Source organism: Cebus imitator, unplaced genomic scaffold, assembly GCF_001604975.1.
Source record: "Cebus imitator isolate Cc_AM_T3 unplaced genomic scaffold, Cebus_imitator-1.0 Scaffold280, whole genome shotgun sequence".
Lineage (NCBI taxonomy): Eukaryota > Metazoa > Chordata > Mammalia > Primates > Cebidae > Cebus > Cebus imitator.
In genome coordinates, this window is record NW_016107595.1 from 129,380 (window position 1) to 140,647 (window position 11,268).

Here is an 11,268-nt window from a genome sequence, read left to right on the forward strand (position 1 = left end):
TTGGATGGATGGATGGATGGATGATTGGTTGGTTGGATGGATGGATGGATTGATGGACAGATGGATGGATGACAGATGGATGGTTGGTTGATGAGATGAATGGATGGATAGATGATTGGTTTGGTTGATTGGATGGATGGATGATTGGTTGGTTGATTGGATGGATGGATGATTGGTTGGTTGGATGAATGGTTGGATGGATGATGGATGGATGAATGGATGGATGGATGGTTGGATGGCTGGTTGGTTTGGTTTGGTTGGTTGGATGGCTAGTTTGGTTCGTCAGGTTGGTTGATTGGTTGGATGGATGGATGGATAGATGGTTGGTTGGTTGTGAAACATGGTGCTGATGCTCATTGATAACCTCAGAAAACCGCTTGTGATTTCAGGAAGGCAACAGCCCCCAGGGAAGCAACCAAGGAGTCAAAATTACACCAGACCAGCAGAAGAGGAGCAGCTTTTTCCGATGTGTTCTTCTGTGAGGGACACCGCCTTACTCTGAGCCTTGCTCAGCCCAGCTGACTGTGCCTGTTCTGAGTGAGCCCCTCACTCAGCCGGGGCCCTCCCACCTCCAACGCCCCGCCTGCGCCGTGGCCACCGGGCCCACGGCCACCAGAATGCAATTGAGAAATCGTTTATTTTAGTAACTGTCTGATCTTTTTCAACTTTGGAGATGGAATAAGTTAAAATTGCTATTTTTCCTGTAACGTCTGCTGAAAGGGCCCACCCAGATGTCGCATGTCCAGAGAGAGAAGGAGTCAAGGTGCAACCGTCAACCATAGCCACTGTCAGCCTTCTGCCTCTGGGCCTTTGCTTCGTTGCCTCTCTGCGACACAAAGCCCCACCAGGAGGCTCAGTCACGTCCCCCGCCACAGAGGCGAGGTCCCAGAAGGCCAGCAATGGCTCCAGGAGCAACTGGTCCCATACCCTGAGCAAGGCAACCAACCACCAGGCCCAGGAAGCATCACCCAGGAGGTCTGGCGCCCACTTCCACCCCTTCTCTCAGTTTTGGACAAATGACAAAAAACCATTTTGCCCCCTCACTCTTCATCTTTCACTGTTAAACCAAAGGAAAGCACAAATTAAGGAAATCCTGTGTAAAGCGTTGAGAAGGAAAGAAGCTTGGAGCAGCCTCTCCTGTCCACAGCCGGGGTTAGGTCCACAGTCCTGTCATGCCCATCTGCGGTCCCCATTGAGCATCAAGGGGACACTGTGTCTGCTACAAATGACCCCGAAAACACAGCCACAGCCGTCACGTGGTCCTTCTGAACTCAGAACACCCTCTGCTCAGCACCAAAATGGGCCCCACTCCTTTGCTTCCTCCCGCTGTCTCCAAATCGGACGTTCTTTCTAGCTGAGATTTTTATTTTTCCAGACCTGTAGTGCCATGAAGCAATTCCGTCTTTAACTTCCAATGGCAGACCCAGGTGATCGGGAACAAGCGCGTCATACCTCTGGCTGGACGTGGCCGAGACACGAGGCATTCCACGGCAGCAGGCTGACCGCACAGCAGTCTGGGTTGATTTTCAGCTGTCATCATTGGGTTCTGTTTTGACAGCTCTGCTGTCCTGTAGAGACTGCGACTGGGACCAGGTCACCAAGCCAGAGGGGTGTCACTTTTTTTTCTTTCTTTTTCTCTCTTTTTTTTTTTTCCTCCTTAAGCTGCTGTCGATCCAAACCATTGGTATCATAGTTTCTTCTTTTTTTGAATTAAAACCAACATATCAGTAATAGTCTGCTCTCCCTGGGAATTTAACATGCTCTGTTTACATCGATAAATGCACTTAAGGAAAACAAGCAAATTAAAGCTCATCTTAAAGTCCAAGGATTTTTATGTCCACATTTTCCCTGTAGGCAACACGCTCATGGCCAGGTGTTGCAGGTGGGTCTGGACAAGCTGGTAGAGCCTGTGGGTTACCCCAGCGAGCGGCCACCTCAGAGGAGATGCCACCCATCATCAAAAGACTCAATTGGGAGAAGCAGCCTCCCGGCATGGTATGAGAGCTCGCACCTGTAATGCCAGCACTTTGGGAGGCTGAGGTGGGCAGATAACTTGAGCTCAGGAGTTCAAGACCAGCCTGGCCAACATGGTGAAACCCCATCTCTACTAAAAATACAAAATAAAAAAAATTAGCCAGCCATGGTGGTATGCACCAGCTACTCTGGAGGCTGAGGCAGGAGGACCACTTCAGCCAGGAGGTCAAGGCAGCAGCAAGCTGAGATCACACCACTGCACTCTAGCCTGAGCTACAGAGTAAGACCCTGTCTCAAAAAAGCGCCCCTCCCCAGCCCTTCCCACCTGCAGCCACAACCCTACCTCCACCCCTCCGTTGCAGGAAAATAGGAAGGCATCTCTCCTGTTAACTTCTCTGCCCCATGTCCTCTGCTTAACGTGCTCGGCTAACACCAGCCCCATCATGCCACCAAGATTGTTTTGCCTTGGTCCCCAGTGGCACCCATGTGGCCAAGTTGAGCCCTTGCTTCTCTACCCCTTACCTCTCAGGAGACTCCATCCTTTCCAAGAGCCTGTGTCACCTGGCTTCTGGCACACGGCCACTGTGTCCCTCCTGCCTCCCTGGTGGGTCTGTCCAGGGGCCCTCTCCTGGCTGGCTTTCCAGGGCATTCCTTTCATTCTATCCAGGGTCCTTCCCAAGAGCACCCCCAGGTCCAGCCGTTCCCTGGAAGCTGTATTCACAGCCAAGATCACAACAAAATCAGCAAAGGGAAAGGCCTGCAGGGTGAAGTCCAGAGGCTACCAGGCAGAAGCTTCCAGAATCCTCTCACAGTGGGGTCACACACCCCATGCCTAACTGCCCCAACAGCGAGTTGTAACAACGTGTACAATGTGTCTCTTGTGAAAACTGGTAGTTCTGTGCCCAGGTGTTTATGGGGCCTGTCACATAGGAACCCTCTACCTGGCACTTAGCAGGATTCCAGACTCCTACAAAGAAAGCAGGGGTTTAGCATAAACTGCATTATTTTTGGGAGGCCAAGGCAAGTGGATCGCCTTAGGTCAGAAATCTGAGACCAACCTGACTAACATGGAGAAACCCCATCTCTACTGAAAGTACAAAATGAGGCCAGGTATGGTGGTGCACACCTGTAATCCCAGCACTTTGGGCGACTGAGGCGGGCAGATCACTAGATCAGGAGTTCGAGACCAGCCTGACCAACATCGTGAAACCCCATCTGTACTAAAAATACAAAAGAAATTAGCTGGGTGTGGTGGCAGGCGCCTGTAATCCCAGCTACTCAGGAGGCTGAGGCAGGAGAATCACTTGAACCTGGGAGGTAGAGTTTGCAGAGAACTGATACTGTGCTACTGCACTCCAGCCTGGGTGACAGAGCTAGACTCTGTCTCAAAAATAAATACATAAAAATACAAAATTAGCCGGGCATGGTGGTGCATGCCTGTAATCCCAGCTACTTGGGAGGCTGAGGCAGGAGAATTGCTTGAACCTGGGAGGCGGAGGTTGCAGTGAGCTAAGATCGCGCCATTGCATTCCAGCCTGGGCAACAAGAATGAAACTCCGTCTCAAAAAAAAAAAAAAAACCTGCATCATTTGTACAGAAAGTGTATGCATCTGTCATGAGCCATGCATGTAGGGAAGTCGTATCTATAGAGAACTTTACCACCTGCTGGGCCACCTTGCCAGCAGGCCTTTTTCAGAAAGCAGCCTCAGATCTGTTCATTCTTTCCTGCACATACTGTATGACTTTAGATAGACCAGTGGCTTCCAAGCTGCAAATCCAGGTCAGACTTGTGTCTGGGTTCCACCTGCCACTCTCTATTCCAATTTGAATGTCTTATCAGCATCATATGCGTAACACAGCTTTGACCCTGGACTCCATCCCTGCCTTCCCCATCATGCCCACAGCTGACCCCTCCCGAGTTGTAGCCACCACTGCCTGGACCTCTGTGAGCACTTCCTCATGGGTTTCCGGCCCTCCATTGTCCTTCAAACTATTTTCAGGACATCCTTAAGCAACTGAAATCAGGCAGTGTCACCCCTTTGTTTAAACCCCCATCCCCAGGGGCTGGGGTGTGTGGCTCATGTCCGTAATCCCAGTGCCTTGAGAGACTGAGGCAGGAAATAGCTTGAGGCCAGTTCAAGTTCAAGACCAGTGTGGGCAACATAGTGAGACCCCATCTCTACAGAAAAATACGTAAATTGGCTGGGCATGGTGGCTCACACCTGTCATCCCAGCACTTTGGGAGGCCGAAGCAGCTGGATCACCTGAAGTCAGGAGTTGAGACCAGCCTGGCCAACATGGCGAAACCCCATCTCCACTAAAAATACAAAGTGAGCCAGGCATGGTGGCATGCATCTATAGTTTCAGCTACTCAGGAGGCTTAGGAAGGAGAATCACTTAAACCTGGGAGGTGGAGGTTGCAGTGAGCAGAGATTGTAACACTGCACTCCACCCTGGGTGACAGAGCTAAACTCTATCTCAAATAAATAAATAGTAAATGTGGTGTCATGCACCTGTAGTCCAGCTACTCAGGAGGCTTAGGAAGGAGAATCACTTAAACCTGGGAGGTGGAGGTTGCAGTGAGCAGAGATTGTAACACTGCACTCCACCCTGGGTGACAGAGCTAAACTCTATCTCAAATAAATAAATAGTAAATGTGGTGTCATGCACCTGTAGTCCAGCTACTCAGGAGGGTTAGGAGGGAGGATCACTTGAGTTGGGAAGCCGCAGTGAGCTATGATCACATCACTACATTCCAGCCTGGGTGACAGAGCAAGACCCTGTCTCAAAATATACATATATATATATATATATGTACACACACACACACATATATATACACACACACACAACAAAAACCTTCCCAGGTCTCCCTTGGGCTTAGGGATACAAATTATGCCCCTCACCGTGGGGCACGAGCCTCTACACGCTGCAGCCGTGGCTCTGCCCACCTCTTCCTCTCTCTCTGGCCGCCCTCCCTGGCTCACTCCAGTCCTCTCCTTACTCCTTCGCACCACACTCATCACTGAGCAGGCCCCAGTGCCTTTGCACTTGCCACACCCTAGTCTTGCAGTCTCCTGAAATGTGCACAGCCCGCTCATCCATCACGCCATGACTAGCCAGGGCTACCTCTGCAGAGAGGCCCCTCTTCCTAGCTCATCTTCGTAGCATTTATGAAAAGGTACCTGTTTGGATTGCCAACTCTGTCCCCACTTAGCCCAGAAGCTCCATGAGGACAGGGACTCCTGTGGTATGCTTGTGTGTGGCCTGAGCCTGTTAAATTAATGAAGGATGCCCACATGGCCTCCCAGGTGACCAAAAAGGAGGTGACATCCTCTTCCTTCAAACAAACCAGCTTCCAGTATTGACCCTGCAGCCTAGCAGGCAGTTCCCATCCCCAGGCAAACCCCATGCCCACTGAGGAGAAGGCAGGCATTGCAAACTCAATGGGCTTGGGAACCCCCAGCCACAAACCCCATTCCTACCTGACCAGGCTAGAGGCCTGCCCTGGTGACCCCTGGCTTAGCTGCTGTCAACATTTTTGTCATCTCTATCCTGAGCCTCCGAGCACCCACTCAGGAGGACCCTGAATCCTGATAGTAAAACTCAAAGTTGCCCCCAGCCAGGGATGCCTGATACATGGCCACTTTGGGAAACTTGCTTTCTTTCCAGGAAACTTTGTGGTTTCTGCCCAAAACTACAAAATTCAGAAACAGTGACAGCCAATTGCAAGGAATAGTAAATGCCAACTGGGAACCCACGCTGTATTTGGCTTTCTTCTGAGCCCATTAAGGATCAATGATAAGAGGGAGCTGCCTGGGCTCAAATCCCAGCACCACTCAAGACCCACCGTAATACAGGAGCTAGAAAGAAATGATTTAGGCCGGGCGTGGTGGCTCATGCCTATAAATTTCAGCACTTTGGGAGGCCAAGGCAGGTGGATTACCTGAGGTTGGGAGTTTGAGACCATCCTGACCAACATGGAGAAACCCCATCTCCACTAAAAACACAAAATTAGCCGGGCATGGTGGCGCGTGCCTGTAATCCCAGCCACTCGGGAGGCTAAGGCAGGAGAATCTCTTGAACCTGGGAGGCGTAGGTTGCGGTGAGCCGAGATCCCATCATTGCACTCCACCCTGGGCAACAAGAGTGAAACTCCATCTCAAAAAAAGAAAAGAAATAATTTAGGCAGATATTGAGGGCACCAGAGTCCTCAGTGGAATTTCCTTTCTAACAAAAAGCAGCCCAATAAATTATTTTTTTCTAACAAAGAGCAGCCTGAGAAATGCAGCTGCAAACCTAGATAAGCAAGCTGGAAGAATGGCGGCAGCTGTGCCAATAGAATGTCCAACATGGAGGCTCCATCTTCCCTTTTTTTAATTACCAGGTGTACAGTAAAGGATGGGCAACGTGGCACAGCTCAGATAGAGGACCCGCTTGCATAATAAAAGATTAGGGTAGACGTGGCCAGAAATTCACAACCTAGGTAAATGAGACACCTAGTCCTAACCAGTTTTTCACACCCTATGTAAATCAAACACCGCCTCCTCACTAGGCATCTGTAAAACCCCCTGCATTTCACTGTGCATCCAGCAACCTGCCTCTGCAGGAGGGAGCTCTTCTCTCTCTTTCTGTTACACTGCTGCTCTTAACCTGACTCTTGTGTTCTGTGTCCATGTCCTTGTTCTCCGTGGCCGTGGGACAATGAATCTCGGGTATATCCCAGATGAGTCTGTTTCAGTGGCACAACCTCGGACACATACCCTCACCCGCTGAACCTCAGTTCCCTCTCCTGCAAAATAGGGGTGATCACAGTTTCCACCTCAGAGGATGGTTATAAAGAGCCAGGGAGATGGTAGATCCCAGAGGAAGCACAGCTGCGTAGTGAGCACAGGACAGAACAGGCTGCTGATAGCATCATCGCTGTCTTCACCACCATCATCATTGTTACCATTATTTTGAAATGGTCTCACGGCAGGGCGCGGTGGCTCATGCCTGTGATCCCACCACTTTGGGAGGCTGAGGCGGGCGGATCACTTGAGGTCAGGAGTTCAAGATCAGCCTCGCCAACATGGCGAAACCCCGTCTCTACTAAAAATACAAACATTAGCCAGAAATCACTAGAACCTGAGAGGCAGAGGTGGCAGTGAACCGAGATTGAGCCACTGCACTCCAGCCTGGGCAACGGAGCAAGACTCCGTCTCAAAAAAGGGAGAGAGAAAAAAAGAAAGAAACAGGGTCTCGCTCTGTTGCCCAGGCTGGAATGTAGTGGTGGGATTATGGCTCACTGCAGCCTCAGCTACCCACACTCAAGCAATCCTCCTGCCTTAGCCTCCCAAGTAGCTGGTACCACAGGTGCACACCGCCACACCCAAGTAATTGTTTTACCTTTTTGTAGAGGTAGTCTCTCACTGCCCAGGCTGGTCTTGAACTGGCCTCCCATGATCCTCCCACCTCAGCCTCCCAAAGTGTTGGGATTACGGGTGTGAGCCACCACACCCACCCTGTTATTACTATGACCACCATTGTCCATCTTGTGCCCCAAGAAAAGAACTCACTTATTTTCTTCACCTTGTCTCTAACAGGTCAGCAAAATGACTTACAGCTTTGAGTTATCATTGTATTTGCCCCTCCTCTGCCCTGAATTTCCAGCCAGTTGTCCCCAGTCAGGTCAAGGAAATTCCTTGAACTCCTCAGTTCTACCTCATACCTGGTCTGGTCTCTTGCTGAGAGTGTCATTAATTTTTCTTCTTCTTCTTTTTTTTTTTTTTTTTTTTTTTTTTTTTTTTTTTTTTTTTTTTTTTTTTTTTTTTTTTTTTTTTTTTTTTTTTTTTTCTTTTTTTTTTTTTTTTTTTTTTTGAGACAGAGTCTCACTTTGTTGCCCAGGCTGGAGTGCAGTGGTGTGATCTTGGCTCACTGCAACTTCCATCTCCCGGGTTCAAGCAATTATCTTGCCTCAGTCTTCTGAGTAGCTGGGATTACAGGTGCGTGCCCCCATGCCTGGCTAATTTTTATATTTTTAGTAGAGATGGGGTTTCACCATGTTGGCCAAGCTGGTCTTGAACTCCTGACCTCAAGTGATCCACCCACTTCCACCTCCCAAAGTGCTGGGATTACAGGTGTGAGCCACCACGTCTGGCCAATTTTTCTTATTTCTAAGGACTTGGATGGCATGACAGGCACACAGGGGACCCTTAGCCATCATCCTCATGTATATATAGAGAAATGACACCTTAGACTTTATGGGTCTTTTTGTTTGTTTGTTTTTATTTTTTTAGACAGGGTCTCACTTCTGTCACCCAGATTGGAGTGCAGTGGCACCATCTCGGCTCACTGCAGCCTCTATATCCCGGGCTTAGATAATCCTCCTACCTCAGCCTCCTGAGTAGCTGAGACTACAGGCCCATGCCACTACACCCAGCTAATTTTTGCATTTTTTAGTAGAGACGGGGTTTCGCCATGTTGGCCAGGCTGGTCTCAAACTCCCAACCTCAGCTGATCCGCTTGCTTTGGCCTCCCAAAGTGCTGGGATTATAGGCATGAGCCACCACACCCGGCCAGTTCTGGACGTTTCACATCAGTGGAATCATGGACAAGCTGGCCTTCGTGTCTGGCTTCTCTCACCCAGCATCATATTTTTGGGGTTCATCCACTTGTAGCATGGATCAGTGCTTCCTTCCTTTTTGTGGCTGAATCAAATTCCATTGTGTGGATGAGCCATGTTTTATCCATTCATTCACTGATGGACATTTGGGTTGTTTTCACCATTTGGACACCTTAGCCATCATCTGTGTCAGGCGTGCCAAGCTCATTCCTATTGCAGGGCCTTTGCCCTTGCTGTTTTCTTTTCTGCCTATTTTGCAGGTGAACTTGTTCAACATTTGTCTCCTCATGGACTGTGGGGGCCAGAGGGTGGGGTCCATGCCGATCTTGCCTTCTTTTTTTTTTTTTTTTAAGACAGAGTCTCAATCTGTGACCTAGGCTGAATGTAATGGTGCGATCTCTGCTCACTGCAACCTCCACCTCCTGGGTTCAAGTGATTCTCCTGCCTCAGCCTCTCAAATATCTGGGATTACAGGCATTTGCCACCACACCTGGCTAATTTTTGTGTTTTTAGTAAAGACGGGATTTTGCCACGTTGGCCAGGCTGGTCTTGAACTGCTAACCTCAGGTGACCCGCCTGCCTTGGCCTCCCAAAGTGCTGGGATTACAGGCCTGAGCCACTGCTCCCGGCCCAATCTTGCCTTCTGCTTCCTCTCCAGCATCTAGTATAGTGCCCATCCAGAGCTGCAGCTCAGCTACTGTTTGTGAGATCAGTGAATGAATAGAACGCAGGCATTGCAGGAAGCTAAAACTATGCAATTACATCAAGCCCAGAGCTGGGCACAGTGGCTCATACCTGTAATCCCAACACTTAGGTAGGCTGGTGTGTGAGGACTGAGTAAACCCAGGAGTTCAGGACCATCCTGGGCAACCGAGCAAGACCCTGTCTCTGAAATAAAAATTTAGCCAGGTGCCGTGGCTCACGCCTGTAATCCTAGCACTCTGGGAGGCCGAGGCAGGCAGATCACGAGGTCAGGAGTTCAAGACCAGCCTGACCAATGTTGTGAAACCCCCATCTCTATTAAAAATACAGAAATCAGCCGGGCTGGTGGCAGGTGCCTGTAATCCCAGCTAATCAGGAGGTTGAGACAGGGGAATCGCTTGAACCCAGGAGGTGGAGGTTGCAGTGAGCAGAGATCACGCCACTGCACTCCAGCCTGGGTGACAGAGGGAGACTCTGTCTCAATAAATAAATAAATAAATAAAAATTGAAAAGTAGCCCAGGCATAGTGGTGTAAGCTTGTGATCGTGGCTACTTGGGAGGCTGACATGGGAGGATCTCTTGAGCCTGGGAGTTTGAGGCTGCAGTGAGCTACAGTGATACACTACACTTCAGCCTGCGCGACAGAGCAAGACCCTGTCTCTAAAAAGAATTGCATCAGGCCGGGCGCGGTGGCTCACACCTACAATCCCAGCACTTTGGGAGGCTGAGGCGGGCAAATCATGAGGTCAGGAGTTTGAGACCAGCCTGGCCAATACGGTGAAACCCCGTCTCTACTAAAAATACAAAAAATTAGCTGGGCATGGTGGTGCATGCATGTAATCCCAGCTATTCGGGAGGCTGAGACAGGATCATGACTGGAACCTGGGAGTCAGAGGTTGTAGTGAGCCCAGATCTTGCCACTACACTCCAGCCTGGCAACAGAGCGAGACTCTCTTTAAAAAAAAAAAAAAAAGTATAAGAATTGCATCAAGCCCAGTGTTGGCAGAGCCTAAGGACATCCCCATTCCTTGGCATGTAGGGTCCCATCATTTTCCCAGCACTGAGATGGCATCATGGCCACCTCCCCCAAGAGCCACCCCATGTGAGGCTGTGAATAGCCCACTTACCAGCTGCGGCCTCTGCTGAGAAGCAGAAGCCCAGATCTGTCTCCCTGGAGAAGCTGACATCAGAGAGGGGCGTCCTTGGCATTCTAGTCCCCTTATCTCCCCTCCAGGCAGATATTTTCCCACCACACCCTTCCTTCCTCCTGGGGCCACGTACCCGTTTGCTGGGCTGAGGCTTGTGGACACTGAGGGGTGTGGGGTGATTCCATTGTGATATCTGAACGGAAAACGTTAGTTTGTGGGAGACCACATCAGCCAAGCAGATCAGGGGAAGGGAGGTTGGGCCCTTTCTGGCGGGGTCTCAGGGGGCTGGGCCGGAGCTAGGCCGGCGTACCTGAATGTTCCTGGAGACTCTAAACCCCATGCAAATAAGACCCTCGATGATCAGACTTTCCAAAGAGGATCAGAGAAGTGAAGGCCGGGCTCACACCTGTAATGCCAGCACTCTGGGAAGCCCAGGCAGTAGGATCGCTTGAGGCCAGGAGTTTGAGGCTGCAGTGAGCTATAGTCGCACCACTGCACTCCAGCCAGGGCAACAGAACTAGGCCACGTTTCCAAAAAAAAAAAAAGCGGGGGTTGGGCGCGGCGGCTCACACCTATAATCCTAGCACTTTGGGAGGCCGAGGTGGGCAGATCACCTGAGATCAGGAGTTCGAGACCAGCCTGGCCAACATGGAGAAACCACATCTCTACTAAAAATACAAAATCAGCTGGGCGTGGTGGCAAGGGCCTGCAGTCCCAGCTACTCAGGAGCCTGAGTGAGGCAGGAGAATCACTTGAACCGGGGAGGCAGGGGTTGTGGTGGGCCAAGATTGCGCCATTGCACTCCAGTCTGGGCAACAAGAGCAAAACCTTGTCTCGAAA

At 50.3% G+C, this 11,268-nt stretch overlaps 1 protein-coding gene across 1 annotated transcript in view; it reads left to right on the forward strand.

Moving 5' to 3' along the window:
• RAB8A (RAB8A, member RAS oncogene family) overlaps nucleotides 1-1,825 on the forward strand; it is a 27,277-nt gene extending 25,452 nt beyond the window's left edge. Inside the window, exon 8 of the mRNA XM_017501168.2 lies at nucleotides 390-1,825. Within this exon, the coding sequence (XP_017356657.1) occupies nucleotides 390-482 (93 nt within the window). The 3' untranslated portion in view covers nucleotides 483-1,825. The remainder of the gene's footprint in view (nucleotides 1-389) is intronic.
• The last annotated feature ends 9,443 nt before the right edge of the window (nucleotides 1,826-11,268 follow it).